Source organism: Strix aluco, chromosome 13, assembly GCF_031877795.1.
Source record: "Strix aluco isolate bStrAlu1 chromosome 13, bStrAlu1.hap1, whole genome shotgun sequence".
Taxonomy (NCBI): domain Eukaryota; kingdom Metazoa; phylum Chordata; class Aves; order Strigiformes; family Strigidae; genus Strix; species Strix aluco.
Genome location: NC_133943.1, coordinates 11,115,618 through 11,131,679, shown reverse-complemented (window position 1 = coordinate 11,131,679; position 16,062 = coordinate 11,115,618). Strand labels below are relative to the sequence as shown.

The window sequence follows — 16,062 nt, the reverse complement described above, 5'->3', positions numbered from 1 at the left end:
TGTGATAACAAGTTCTTGATACTGTTTTCAAGTGCAAATGGTCTTTTAGAAAGCATGTGCTTATCAGTGGTTTATCTGATAATGTTTTTTAACAAGTACGATAGACATGAAATTTGGTCCTGGAATACGGGGGGTTTAAGTCTTTTGATGCCATGGTGGTGGAACTAGTGATGTCCTTCAGAAGCAAGGCACTCCCTGACTCATTTCGATTCAAAATGCTATAAACTCAAAGGTGTTTATCAGGATATAGCATCTGGTTTATGGTTGGGGATGTGTGTATTAGTTCTAAAATTTCCTATATGAAGATTGCAAAGTACTTTGTTGAATGGTTAATAAATGAAATTCTATCACATAGGCAGAGGCTAAAAAATTCAACTCATTAAGGTGAAATGCCAGAAGCCTGGAGTGTTCAAAACTAAAATTAGTCACTCTTGGTAGTGATGGCCTTGGCTGATTCTGAATTGCTGAGAAGTAAATTTCTAGGAAAGATGATATAACAAATCCCTTTTGGGTTTCAGTTTGTCCTGAAACTATAAATAAATGCTACAGGCAGACTCTAGAAGATGGAAGTATGCCTGCTGGGTGGAATTTCAGAATTTCCACAGTACATGAATCTCAACTATTTTCTTTCAGCACAAACTGCCACCAGCTTTCTCTTGGGTGCTACTTTCACTAAATGAACTGCTACATTCCACATGAGTGAAGAAACTCCGTTTGGGTGGAGATGGATATAACCCATCTAGTACAGATTTAAAGGCTAAGGTATATTTTAAAGAGAGTCTCTTAGCTGTCAAGTCGTTGTTGGACAGTTTCTACTGTCTGTCCCGATTCTCCAGCTGCTGTTTATTCAGTGCTATGAAAACCCACTCAGCCACAGTCCAAAATGCACATTGCTTGCCTACAGGAAATCTAAGACAAATAATAGCTTCAGAAAGGATAGATGAGGAAAAAACATTGACATCTCTTCCTCTGTGTAAAATAAGCTGATTCAGTCTGTCAGTATGAAAAGCAGCCTCTGGGATAAGAATATACTTGCAGCTGTCTTTGCAGTCATAGAAATTGAAGGGGGCGGGGGGCTGAAGCAGTGCTCTAAATACTGAACTCCCCATTTAAGATGGGGAGAAAGTCTTTCTGAATCTTGGTGCTCTGATGAATGCTATCAGATATCACCTGTTTTCATGACACATGAACGATAATTTGCTGACTTTCTGTAGGGCTTATCAGAGAGACAATTTGATACTAAATGTTAATTTATTTGAATGTATCTATTACTAAGGGAAGCTCCCTCAGTCACCTTGCTTATGGAACTTGGGAGACTGTTATGTGGTACTATTCCATTAAGGTTCCTTCACAAAATTTCCTGGTGAAAAGTTCTCAGTCCTCCTTTATATATAAAATATGGAAATATATAAGGTTTGTGTTTGAGTGGGTTTTTCTTTATGAAATTTAATGTTGGTGAGTCATGAAAGCTGAGATTAAATCCTCTGAATACAACGCAGGTAAAGGGTAACTGTGAGAACACATTTCTGGTTTTGCGTTAATCTTAAAGTTGTAAATGGCGTTTTGTTGCTCTCAGCTATGTGACATCTTTTTATTCCAAAACTGCGTGGCAGGGTGAGCTGCTGTGCTTTTCATGTGAATGAAGAACATCAATTTTACTTAAATGGCAGACTGATAGTGTAGATGCAGTTGACACACGCTGTGTGCCTTAGTAACTCTTACAGTTTTGTAATCTGTGGAAGGGTAGCAATTCACACATAGAGCAATTAATTTAAAAAAAAAAAAAGTCTCCTCCAACCTTCTCCAACCCAACGTTTGAGAAAATGTTTGCTCAGTGTAAATCACCATCTTACACTGCTGCTGACTCATGAACCGGGATCAGTTTGCTTAGTGACAGTTTATGCCTTGCTATGCATGTGAAAGCATTAAGTTGTCAATTTAACAAAGTGTCATTTTTCAAGACAGTGCTTGTCGCTTTAAGCACATGCCCAGTACTGGTTTGTGTATGGAGTACATTCATGTAAGCATTTCTGAATTTTCTTTCAGTGAGTTAAATGCGATTTCTCAGGTTTTTGAGGCACATTCTCATTGTAAGCAGCAGGCAGTAGCCCCCAGCTTTGCTTCAGCAGGCCAGCTGTTCACAGGCAGATGTTGCTCTGTACACACTGGCAGAATCGACTCGGCTCTTCAGTCAGTGGCAAGAAAATTTGCTCAAGCGTTGCTTTTACAGGGGGATGTCATTGGAGGAATGTGATGGCAGAACAAAGCAGTGACTGCTTGAGTTTTCTCTGCAGAGTTAGCAGTCCTTGGAGACAGAAGCCCTGCGCTGTTCCTTTTCTGGCAGTATCCTTATGTCTCTGGGGGTAGGGAGGGAGCGAATGTTCAGTATCTGGAACAGTTTTGCAAAGACCCTAGTACCATTACAAAGTGGACTTACTGCTGAGGAATGAGTATGTTCAGTGGTATTTATCCTGTAGTTAAATAGAACTTTCTCATATATGCAGACAGATGTATTGGTGATTATGTTAGCCTGCAGGCACACTTTGGCCTGAGATCACGTTAGATTTCAGAAGAGAGGCTAAGAAAACGTGAGCTTTCTGCGCTTGGACAGGTGGTCTTGTAAGACCCTACAGTACCACTGAATCTGAGGATGATTTAGTGATTTTTGCTTTTTATATCCTGTACTGAACCAGTATTCTTCCAGGATGTGAGAGAACAGTATCTGGAGGTTTATCAAAGGTAGGACTAAGCTTCCTCATCTGTGTGTTCATGTATGGTCGAACTGCGTATTCCCCAGAATAGCAGTAGTAACATTTAATACCATAGTCCCTGCAGCCCAAAATTTGGTAAAGTTTTATTATCTCTGATTTGGAAACAAAGGATGTCATCATTAAATACCAATAACTTGCACATCTGTGTGGAAAAATGACATCAGAGAAACTGAAGTCCTTGCCTTCCTTTAGCTGTATTCACTTGACTACAGGTCTTTCCCAGAAATAAGATTGTTTAATTCTGGTGTTATCTTCAGTGCTCATTTTGCCTTTTTGAGTTTCCCCCATAGTTTTATTTCAGATTGACAATGTCTATTAAAATCCTGTAACACAAAGTTCTTCTAAGTTAATGGTTTCAGTCTCATTGACTTGGGTTTGATTATGAAGTCTATGGATCTTCTCAGTGATTTGAAAATCTCAAGGGAAGGCTCAGGCTTTTATGTAACAAACTTAGTTTATAGTCTGCTAAATATTTTTATGCACAGCCTGAAGAAATGGGAAAATATGCCTCTCCTTATGACTGGTGTGGATGAAGTGATTCCCACATGTATGGTTTGTAAAGCAATCTGAGATATGCAGGTTCATTAATATGAAATGCAGGTGTGTTAAAATGGCAGCTGGCCATTTTATCTCTCTGCTGCTCTGTGTTATTGCTTACATAATTAACTGTGAGATCCATTGTAAATTATGAAATTTTACAAGTAAGCAAAAGCTGAAGGCATAATGCATTGCTTCGATTTACCAGAAATGGTGAGTTTTGTTTTTATAATGATTCCTAGTTATACTAATAAATGGTCCCCAGAGTATTCTCTAAAGTAACCACATTCTAATAAAATACCTCACTCCAGTGACTCTTATTAAATATTCTGTGAAAACGAAGGAGATACAGTAATTGTTTGTGATACTGCTGAGGGTATAATTAACAAGGTTTGACGGTAGCTGTTACCAGAATTAGCATACTTTCCACGTAAAAATCCCTGTTAACCGTGTTAAGATTCATATTTCAGATGTATTCAGTAGATCAAGATAATGTAATACTTAATAAGCAACCTGCCTTGCCTGAATTATGTTGAATTATGGTGAGTACTTTGTTTAACTCCATTGCAAAGAATCCTCATAGAAAAACAAGTCTCCAACAGCAGGAGTTTCGTTTTTGCTGGCTATCACTAGGGAATCAGGGAGTTGCTAAATGTGCATGCAGCGATGTCTCATCAGCTCCTTCCTTCCTTCTCCTTGGCGTAAGCTATAGCCTTGCTACCACCAAAACCTACCTTATTTTAAAATTATAGTCAAGGTTAATAGATGATGTGTACTGGGGCAAAGTAAAACTGAAACAATAGAATTCAGGAAACAATACAAGTTCTGAGCTGAAGCTGACATTTGAACACAGAACAACGGCATGATGAGGTGCAGGCTGGAAGCTAGAATCTGGTCTATTTTTAACTAGACAGTTGAAGATGTGGTGAAGAGCTGAGATGTTTGTTCAAAGTGATAAATACAGAGGTAGCGGCTAGCTGGTAGTCAGTTCATACATCTGGAAAGGAGGATGAAGAACAGTGTGCAGCTAAAATAGCTGAATTTTTCAGTTTTGCAGACTCATAGATTTTAAGGGGGCATTGATTTTTGTCAGTAGCAATAGATCCTAAAAGGGATCTGAGCTTAATTTGCGTTTGAAGTCAAAGTCCTGGCAACGTGCTGTTGGGAAAAGTGGACAAAATGTGCCACACAAGGCACGTGTATTTGTATTAGTAGCGTGGAAACATATTCCATAAATACAGATACTGAGAAAACCACTGATTTGGCAGCCCTGATGCCCTGACAGGGACATAGGAAGGAAGCAGCCTGGCAGTTGGCAAAGGGAACTCCTGGTCAGGGAAGACACAGCAGCAAGTGTTCATGCACAGTGCAAAGACAGTCATGGAATGAAAATCGTGCTGTTTATGTGTATGTGTTCAGTGGTTTTTTGTGTTGTGGACTGAGACTTGTGTGCTTCAGGAAAAGGAGTACTTTCTTTACCAGGGCTTTGTGATTAATGGATATGACGAAGCTTGCACTCCAGTATCAGTTTTTAATGAAGCTGTTCGGTTGCCTTTCTCTGGGCTAAATACCCCCAGATTGAACTTCTGGCTGCTACCTCACTAGGCCAATTTGTTAGCTCAGATCTTTGCAGAGGAGGGAGTCTCAGGTGTTTGGGGAGTTATTTTGAGATTACAGTTGATCTCAAGGCTACTGACTCAGTGGTTGTATTGTATCTGTGACCTCCTTTTTAGTCCGTACACTTTGGAGCCTGCAGTAGATGCCCTTTTATCATTGGGAAATAACAAATTACTCTGGCAAACTGTCAGGCTGTGCCTCTGGAAATTGTTTTCCTTTTTTTCAACTGCATACACAAAATGCCATTTTCTGACAGCGTGTAAAATACCTGGAAATCCTGGGATACTTCGCAGAAGAGTTCTTTGGGTTTTTATCCTGTCCTGAGCTCCCCGTCTTCACGTCAGGTCGCCGCAGAGGTAGGGACACAGGCTTGTTCCGTAGGTAAGGCTGCCACCTCGTGGGGTCCCTCTGCACAGCACCCTGCCCTGCGTGGGGACAAGGTGACAGCAGCCCTGGGGACCGCAGGGACTCTCAGCCTCCTCAAAGGCTGAGGAAAGACTCCAATTAGCTTCGTGGTCTTTTCGGATCCATTGGCCAGGGTGACAAATTGTCAGCGTCGTTCATATTGCTGGTGCTGCTAAAACAATTAGAGAAAGGTCTTTTCACAGAATTTATTCTTTCTAATCTGTAATGCTTTCCCTCCTCTGAGCAGTTAAGTGTGTTAGACTCTGGGAAATAATATGGAGCAGTATTTAAGAGCCAAAGCAAAAATCAATGGGACTTGTGCTCTTAAGTGGTTTGAGAAATCCCACTTGTCACTGGCCATATCTCGTAAACCCGCTGCTGCAGAGGGACACGTCTCTGTAGAGCACCTTCACGGGAGGGACTCCTGCCTGCGCTGGGTGTCCCCTCAGTATCGCACAGTGCGCATGTACGCCTGCTGTTGCTTGAAGAACAAAATGATAACAGCTGTTTAAATTACTGTTTCATAAATGTTGTTAAGCAGGTGGCTGGAGCCACCCAGCCATGCCCTAGCAGGTAACCTGTTTCAAGTACACCAATGTGAAAATTCATTATATCAATGCAGGAACTATGGAAGCTCCCACACCAAAAAGATCCCACTTGTTCCTCTTTCAATCACAGCAGAGACAAACAATTCATCACTGCCTTCATCCTGGAGTCCCCTATATCACTTTATCAATATTGCATGAAATATATCAGTATATGACTTCAGGCAGCATACTTTGTGCTAAACCCTAACTAATGCTGGCCAAAAGCAACCTTGTGGAGCAGGTTACTACTGAGAGAGAGAGACCGGGAGAGGCCTGCTCCCATTCTGCGCTGAGCTCAGTGTTCCTGCTCACAGTTATTTCTCCCTTCTTCACCACCCAGCTGGGACACTGAAATATGGCGAGCAGACAGGACAGGGCCGGAGGGCTGCTCTGCAGGTATCCCCACGCTATGCCTGCCCAGAGGAAGAGGCCACGGGTGCTGTTCACCCCACAGCGTGGCAGCCAGGACGCCCGTCCATCCAGCCCCCGCCTCTCCTCAGCAGGGCCTCACCGCCATCCTGCCCCACCACAGATGGAGCCTGGCCGCAGCCAGGGGAAGCTTTGTGTGACGCTTGTTTATGTCAACAGCTTTGGCTCCCACCGCTGCGGCTCCATCATCCGCTACAGCAGGGGCTGCCGATGGGCCGAGGCGGGCCGGGCTGGGCCCTTGCTTCCCCAGCCGAGCCCCATGGGGGAGACCGGGAGGCAGAGGGCAGCCTCGGTGCCAGGGGACGAGGCCAGCCCTGGGCTGCCCGCTGCCAGTGGCAGGGCACAGGTGGCAGGGAGCTATGGCGTGGCGAAGCCTGTCAACTGCCGTTGCGGTACGTGTTGCTGAGCGCGGGGACCTCTGTGCCCCTGGGCACCGAAGAGCACAGGGCTGAGCCACCGCCATGTTCCCCTCTTCTGGCGGGAAACCATTTCCCCGCAGTGTGTTGATACTGTGCCACTGGGCTCCTCCCTCTCAATCAGACTCTGCACACTCGGGGGTGAAGGTGGCACAATTTTTTTTTTAATGTGCCCAGTACAGTTGGACAGGGTATTTAGGCAGGAGGTGGAACATGGTGTTAAACTTACATGAGTGAAAAATTTAATATTTTTGCCCCAAACTCTTACACTTTTGAGCTACAGCGTCTCCGACCTGTAAGGTGAGGTGACTGCCTGCAGTGCAGCCTTCCCTGTCCTTTTCTGTGACAGCAATAAGGCCAAAAATAAGCTACATCCAACAGGGCTGCTTGTTACACACCAAACTTCTGGGTCCTTCCTTCCTCTCCTCAGGAGATTCCCGCCTAACCAGAGAGCTGCTGTGCTGCTGGCTCCCTTGTTGCTGTGACAGCTCAAAGATGTTTCTTAATTTTCTTTCTTTGTGGCTGGAACCAAAGAAAGTTGGGATGGGCATGGGTGTGGGTGCCTTTTTTTATAAAAGCAAACAAAAAAGATTAGGGAGTTTTCCACTGGTTGTGATCTGTTATGAAACATAGCTCTGCTGCACAGGACGAAATGGAGTGAAAATGGAGAACATGACCTGGCTTCTGGCGTGTGAGCTGGAAATGATGGGTGACACAGATAGGGTGGTCCTGAATTTTACTAACTTGTTGCTCTTGAGATGTTTTCATTGTCTTACATTTTTTTCTCCTCCTAAAAGCCATTTTTCCAAAGATGTCAAAGTGAAATGTTATATTAATCTGTAATTAAAAGCACCACTTCTGATGGGTTATTATCTAAGTGATGCCAACCTGTGGCTCGGAGGCAGACTCTGACTATCGGTAACTCAAAGCCTTGCTCCTGCAATGTGGCTGCCATGGGTATCTGGTGGTGGGGCTGTGGTGACCTGGAGGATGCTGGTTTGCCTGAAGCCCTGCTGCAGCAAGGGATGAGCCTGCAGCTGTGGCCATGTTCAGCATCCCCACATGGGTCACCCTTTTGCTCAGCTCATGCCATGCCCTGCCTGTCCAGCAGCTCCTTGGAAAGCTGCCATCCTCACCTTGCTGGGAAGTCACCCGAGTCCTTCCTCCTTGCAGATATCTGTCTTGAATCCACAGTATCAACCTGCCCCTCTTGTTTCTGTTTTTTAGTGCTAGCAGGGATGATTTGTCTGGTTTCTTGCCTCAATCTACTCACCTTCTCTTTGAGCTCTGGCAGAATTTTAGTAGCTGCTATAGCAAGGGGAAAAAGAGAGAATTAAAAGCTAGTTTGTGTGGCCCAGAAGCCTGTTGTCTTAATTTTTGGTTGCTGTACAGTTTTGAAATCTGTTTTGTGGAGTTTGAGAGACACCCACTTGGCCCATGGTTACAATGGAGAATTATATCGCAAGGCAATAGCACAGTGTAAAGGCTGATATCCTGTAACCTGCTGGGACCAGAAGTAAGTTTCCACGTGGAAGATCTACAGCTTTGGCAGGAATATATTGTAAACACTCAGGATATGCTTTCTAAACTCTCTTCCTAGGTGACCTTCGAGAGGCTAAGGCTGACATCTTTGACTTTCCCTTCCCTTCAAGAAATGTTGATAAAGTAATTAAACAAAAGAAGCAAAAGGTATAAAATGTGGGAGCTGAATTAGCTGCTTTTGCGTTTGAGAAAATTGCTTCCTGCTTGTTCTGTGTATGTCTATGTGAGAGCATGAGGGGAGATTAAAAGATTGAATTGGTAGTCTGTTACTGAAATCCTTACTTACAGAAAAGAAAAATGGTATTATTTTCCCTCTCTGGGGGCTTTAAAATTCTGGCTTTCATTCAATAAAGCACTTAAGTGTGTGCTTACCTTGAAAAATGAGAGCATGCTGTTGACTTAAAGCCTGTACTGAAATGCTTTGCTGGATTGGGGCCAGGGTGCTGCACACCTTGCTGGGTGAAACCCAGCAGGAAAAAGCTCTGCAGCTCCTCTTCCTCTTATGTTTTAAGCAAAGAAATCCCACAGGTTACAAATAAGTGAAAGCGAGAATCAGAGGTATTAACACCATACTAGTAGCAATACAAAATTACTTTCTGTTTCACAGACCTATTTCTGTTCCTGTTCAGTAGTTCAACAAATGCTTGAAATTTTAAAAGGCACATTTATTAAAACAGTAACTCATTATGAGATTTCGTAATGTGTGAAGTACAAGTAATCAGCTAGACTGTACTATAGTAGTGTCACAGATACTTGATTTAAAACTAGCAAAATACTACTGACTTCAGAGGAACAGCTAATATCATACTATAATATCGTTCTTCTAGTACATTAAATAGTCTTCAAAAAGAATGAGGAATATGTATTATGTTTTAGCCATAAACGTCCATGAGAAAGTGATTATCTTTAGATTTAAACTAGTTTCACGGATGGGGTCCAGCAAAAGTCATAACGTTAGCACATTAACAGCCATTGGTATTTGTTAGGCTGCCTCTCTGCCTGAATGCCTTTGTCAACAGTTCCAATTTAATATTTTAAATGCACAAGTTTGAAATGTGCCCACTATAAATGGAGCTTTATGCCTCTAAAATAAAGGTCATCAACATCTATAAAACAGATTAATATGTATTTGATATGAAATAGGCAAGGTTGTTGCTATTCTGGAATCTGAGTGTGGGGTCTGAATTATGCTGCTGTTGAGGAATTATATGGAAAGTTCTTGCTCCTAGAAAAATAAACAATCTTATTTATCCTCCCATTTTGGATTACTTTAAGAGAGTTTAATGGCTCTACACACGTTTTCATAAGATCTTCTTATCTAGAAGGGCACTTCATAAGCCCTGCATAAACAAGAGTTCTAGGCAAGAAAGGAAGAGGATATCGCATGTGGAAAATCATGAAGTAATTTATGATTTTTGACTTTTAAATAGAGGTCATTCTTCCAGTATATCCCACATATATATCCCTCCTCCAGACCTCCCCCTTCCTGATCCTCAGCAAAAAAACAACTGGACTCCATAGTCATGCTGGAGAATTCAAAGTTCTGCCCTATAGATGTTTTAATGCAAACTTTTTATATGCTTCACTGAGAAAGTTCAATCTTACCTTTCAGTCCAAAGCCTGGCTTAAGGTCCGCAAAGTAATTTCAAAGATGCTTGAAGAAAATGAAAAGTTCAGAAGTCGACTCTTGACTTGCAGTCAGTTTAATGGAGAAGGTAGGCAATGAACTGATAAGGTTTTATTTTACTAGAGAAAACAAATTATTAATGTAAGTGCTTTGACTTAAGATCCCTAGGTTTAAGGTCCATTCAGCTGTTTGTTTTGGGTAGTAGGTTTTATAACTCACAAATTATGGAATTCACTGCATACTTTAGACACTTCTAGCCATATCTGTAAAACCCTTGTGTTTCACTGAGGGTCTTATGTGTATTCATTTGGAGGAAAGAAGGCAGAAGCGTTTGCTGCTAACATTAAAGACATGAACATAAAATATCTGCAAGTTTTTCCGAACACATGAAATACGTAATTAAACTATTATTCACAGATTGGTCTAAGGCAGTACTTGTGTGAATAATTTATTTTTTCACATAGGAAAATACTGGTTGGTTTCATACAGACAATAAATAAATTAGACGCTCCTCAAAGGTAGCTGTAACACAATTTAACACAACCATCAAACATGTTCTCACACTGTGGCCTGAATGCAGCTATTCATTACTGGAAAATGACTCAGGAATTAAAACTTGTGCTCTGCAGTGAGCCAACTTCAATTAGAGACATTGTAGTTGCTGCACAATTTAAGATAATGCAGTGTATGCTTACAAATGTAATTGGAATTTTTGACCTCACAGCCTGATGAATTTTTAGGAAAAAGAATATACTAATCCATGAAGAGTTACCAGGCACGTTAAAAAATGGCATATTCACCCACAGTACTTCTGCTTAGCTACATTTGTACTGATGGAAGTTTCCATATGTAGGTGTGTTAGGGTATATTCCAAAATGGATGTCCGTTGTTGCCAGTATTTTATTTTTGTAAAATGTTGTATGTTGCATACTAATTAGATTTCTGCATACCTGACAAGAAAATACTCCCTCAAAAATTTTCTTCATGAGAACAAAAAAGTGCAATTCTGTTTTAAAACAAATATCTGTCTACCTCAATGAATGCCCCCTGTGACCTACAGTGGATGTTATTGGAATAGTAGAAGAAATTCCACAATATGCTACAACAGCATGTTCTGCAATTATTCAGCAAATATTAAGCATTTTGTGCAAAAGCACTTCTTCTGTTTGCTTTAAAACCAATTCCTGAATAATTCTGGTATTATGAAATGCTGGGTATTAACTATGTGCTATTTATATTCTTTATACCAATCAAGATTCCATTGGCCTCTGTCATATTTATATTTCTATGCTGAGAAGTTCCAGTCTACAAAGTCTCTCCTTATATGGAAACTCTTTTGTGGCTCTGATAATCCTTATTCTCTTATCTTTGCCATCAATCAAAATGCTATCTGCTTCTCTATATGGTGCATTGTTCATCCATATTATTGCTCGTTTGTTTGAAGTAATGAGAGTGAGCAATTATTTGCAACCATAACACTGTATCTAACTCATGCCTGTAGAAGTGAGCACCTGTGACATTTAAGAGTTGCACAGGGTTGGGCATGGGTACCTTCCCCCTGAACTCATCCATTCCTGCCTGCCAGGAGAGGTTTGGTGCAGGGGAGTGGGTGTCGTTCATGTCAGTAGTGTTTTAGGATTTTTCCTGCTTTAACACTTGTTGCAGAAGCCCTTGTAACGCTGTGCTACTCTCCCTAATCGAAAGGTTTTGATCTACAGTTTGGATCATTGCAGAAATTTTTGTGTACAGCTATTAATGTGTATGTTGGATGTATATATAGCACATATACATCTGTGTATATGTAGGACACTAAAGAAAAAAAAAAACCTTCCAGGTTTTTTGTTTGCTTGCTTTCAACAAAAAGGAGATCAAGAGATGAGGAAAAAGGAGTAGAAATCTCTAATAGGTGATTTCCTCCAAAATTTCATTTTTTTGTAAAAAAACCCCAAAATTCTGCTGATATGCGATCTCCTAGGTGGATTTACCGTCTTAATATAATGGCTGCTAATCTGATTTTGTTACAGATATGCAATGTCCTGATTTGTGAAGCTTGTATTTATAGACAGGGCCCCTTCCCTTTTCAGATACTCATTTCTTTTTGTCATCTGGAGGGAGAGCATTATCTTTGTATATAATTGCCAGTAACTTTAAAAAAATCCCAAACCAACCAACCCAACACTTACTCTATCCCTCAACATTTACTCTATCCTTAATTGTAATTGCACCTCATTTTTCAGAAACTTTAATCGAGAATTTACTATTAAACTCTATTTAGGTGAAAACCATCAATTCTAATACCTTCTTCCTAATTAACAGATTTTACACAACATCAAATCAAGGAGATAAGTCTCTTATTGATCTGAAATTTTCATTAAACAAGAAGCAAATGGAATAATTCTATCAGACCTTTAGATATGGATCAACAAATCTGAATAAACTGGGTTCATTTTATCTTCTTTTTTTTTTTAATGAGATTAATAAATCTGGAAAACTATTGCTGCATTTTATTGCCTCTATAAATAGTTTTCTTGAGAGAACAAAAATCTACTTGAACTCTAATGCCACCTATTTACTCCTTGGAATGTTGCAATTAAGATTAGATTCAGTGTGACAGAAAATGATGATGTGCCTTCACAAAATATTCTCCCACAGGCAATGATATGAACCGAAGCTCACAGAATGAGGCATCCTACCTGGACAGGGTATGTATGTAGTCCGTTAATTGCCAAGCAAGCTTAAATGCTAAAATAAACAAAATCATAATATTAAAAAGATGCACTGATATTGTTTAACGTTATTAATAAATACCCGTTGTATACTTCAGTATTACTGACATTGGGCTCAAATGTTTTTTAAGATTTCAGTCATGTTTGGGAAGCAGGATAGATCTGTCCTCAGCAGGAAGGGCTGTGTGCATTGCCAAGACTGGGATGTAGATTTTGCATTTTTATTGAGCTAAATCCTTCTGTGATGGTCCAAAGTAAAATCTGAAGAATCTGAATAGAGTATTTGTCACACTTTATATTGACTTTTTTTATATTAAAGGGAATGCACCACTTCATTTTTGTAATCTTTTTTCTCTAGGAGTCATCTATCTTTGACTGGGTATAGCAAGAAAATAAAGGAAGATTCAATCCAAAAGGAAATATGAAAGTAGTGAAAGTTTTTATTTTATCTAGTTCTTACTGATGTCGGTGGCAAGACTGCAAGTGATTTCAGTGAAAACAGGTTCTCTGTTGTTTGTCTGGTGGATGTGCTTCTACTGTTCAAGAGGTTTGTTTTTACAGTGGCTTAAACAGCTCTGTTGCGAGATATTTATTTCAAGTCATTAAGTCTAGTGTTTCACTTAGCTATTAGTTTCCAAAGCTTTTTAATGAGCATAATATTGTGACAGTTTGCTTGCAAAAGAATAGAGATACACATTTAGCATTGACTCTGTATTTATATCTATTTTTTTGTAGCTTGTCAGAATCATAAACAAACACAAATTCAGTAAGGCAGAACTCCACACAAAATATAAAGAAGCATTTTTTTTCTTACTGATTTGAATATATTTGACTTTATTATATTAAAATACACAATTACCCTTATGTTCGTTCATTCATTTATACATGAATCTCAGCAAGTATTTTGAATATGAAACCAGGTGAATGTTTTCTGTCTTACTGTTCACCGTGAAGCACATAATGATATTGTCATAATCAGAAGGTATTGTTTATCTAGCTGACTTCAATAACATGATATAATTTTCTTCTGTTATGGAGTTTCATACTTGAACTCTTGATTGACTGTTAAGCCCTTTTAAACTAGCAAATTGTGTAAAAGGGACATGAAGACTGCATGAAAATAGTATGTATATGGATTTCATCTCTGTAGATAAAACATTTACCTGTCACAATTAGACATCCTTGGTTTCAATAAAAGGATTGTTTTCTCATTGCATAATGTCTTAGTGTTTGCAGATATAATGACTGGAATGTCAGTGTTGAGCTTTAATAACATGCTAGTGATTGTGTCATTAAGCAGCAAAGCATTTGGAAGGGTTTAATCTCTGTTTTCTTAATAGTAAAACTGCAAATATGTAACTGGAATGTGCCTTTTGATGACAGCTCTGGCATCAAGATTCTCTTCTGATTTGTGGTTGAGTAATATTCTGATTTTACTTAAAATAGTTGACATTTCAGCTTGGAAAAGGAAGTGAGAAAGCAAAGTATTCAATCAAGATGTGATCATTTTTCTGGCAGAGCAAAAATGTCATAGTTCTTTGGTATTTTCAAAACACATGTTTGAAGTCACACTTTTTTCTTTTTTTTTTTTTTCTTCTTGTACTAAGGGCGATGATCTCCCTGTTCCCACAATTCTATCAATGAAATGTTTGCCTGGAGAGTATTTAGTTTATAATCCCAGATTGTAAATTGTAGAGTTGGTGCTCTAATGTTTCTTTTCTTGTAAACTACAGCTGCAGTTGGTACCTGTACTGACACAGACTTAAGGGGCCCTGGAAACAAAGCTTTTCTTCCAGATGGATAATTGCTACTTTTACAGGATAGACGAGATGCATTAACCTAAATCTCTGAATGAAATTCAGCCTACTCATTAAGATTTTTTGGATAAATATAGACCTTTGTCTGTGGGACTATGCTACATCATTTTAAAAGGAAGACATTCTGAAAGATAAATATGGCCCTAGATCATCCTTATCCATTTACCTCTTACATTTGGAAAAGGTGGTACAGATTGGTTGCCAGTAGCTGCCAGGGCTATGTGATAGTGTTTAACCTGCATGCTGCAGCCACTTCGTGTATGTAAGCGTCCAGAAGGTGCAAGGGAAGATTAGATATAACAGATACATACAGATAGAACAGATTAGATCTATTATTGGTACACATGTGGGAATGCAGGAGTGCCAGCTTCCCCTCTGTGTGTTCAGGGACCAGTGAGGTGCGATAGTCTAGTCCCAGCATTGCCCAGCTTCAGTGGCTTTGCTAGATTTTGTGGGGATTCAGAGTAGCCTGGACCCATGCGCTGTGCTGCTCTGTTTTTCATCCAGGTGTGATGTGACGGGAGGGCCTATGCAGTGTCAACCTTGCCATATGGTTTTATACTTGTTAACATGCTGCTAATCAAGAGGAAGAAGTAACTACTGCCTTTCTTATTAATCTCAGCAAATCTATCTTCTTGCCTACTTGTCTTAGCCTTTGTCCAGCATGCCTCTGTTCTACTCCTGCCTCGCTTCCAGCTCACTCCAGAAAGCAGTTTGTGTCCAGACTGAAGGCTGGTGAGCAGCAGTGCTTCCTCAGCCTTCAACGTGTGTAAAACCACAAGTAAGAGTCAGCAGTCCCTTCCCCAGAAACCCTGTGGTAGTGATGATATATAATTAACTGGTTGGGATCTACTAATAGAAAAAAACTTTCAGTTGGCAGTACTTTGAAAGGGCTCTTATGCTTCAGATCACTTTGGGCCAGAACAACTACTGCAGTGGGGCAAAAAGATATATGCTGACTCAGGTTGAATTTGTAACTCTTTGGGTGATGAAGTCTAGCTTTCTACTGTAGTGACTGGATTTCAAAGGTACTGCTGTGAATAGGGGTAGTCAGAGCAGTTAAACTGCTGAAAAAGGATTCTGGAGAAGAACCTAGCTCAAGATATACAAACCAGAGCAGCTGACACATACACCATCACCATCCACTCAGACCCCTGCAGTAATGTATTCTTTTTTTATAAGTCATATGACCACTTAAGTGTAAACTGCAGAAGAGAAAGTAAGTGTTGTGTTGCATTAAAACATGCTTGTATGATCCAAGTAAGTAACACGTTCAACAAGAAAAAAAAGGTTGGTTTATGTAGGGAAAATTTTATTTAAACCCTCTTTGATAAAAGGAGTCAGAAATAAATAAGGGAACCTCAGGGCACTAGATCATATATTTGAGATTCAGAAAACAACTAATCCTCCTCTGAACTCCTTAATCACCACTGCAGAACCAAAAGCAAGTGTTATACTGTCCTGCTGTGGTTCCTGGGAAGCAGTGTTGATCTTTCACATTCTTCAATATGCATATCAGTTACCTGAAGTTTTTAATAACAAATCTCACTTGGAGTGTGAACCGAAGCAGATGTGCAAATATAGAGGT

At 40.1% G+C, this 16,062-nt stretch overlaps 1 protein-coding gene across 1 annotated transcript; it reads left to right on the top strand.

Moving 5' to 3' along the window:
* The first annotated feature begins 6,449 nt into the window (after nucleotides 1-6,449).
* C13H5orf47 (chromosome 13 C5orf47 homolog) lies at nucleotides 6,450-13,076 on the top strand. Its single transcript, XM_074838359.1, has 5 exons — nucleotides 6,450-6,738; nucleotides 8,363-8,451; nucleotides 9,917-10,019; nucleotides 12,584-12,633; nucleotides 13,016-13,076. Exons 1-5 carry the CDS (start codon nucleotides 6,450-6,452, stop codon nucleotides 13,040-13,042), a joined length of 558 nt encoding a protein of 185 aa, XP_074694460.1. The 3' UTR covers nucleotides 13,043-13,076.
* The last annotated feature ends 2,986 nt before the right edge of the window (nucleotides 13,077-16,062 follow it).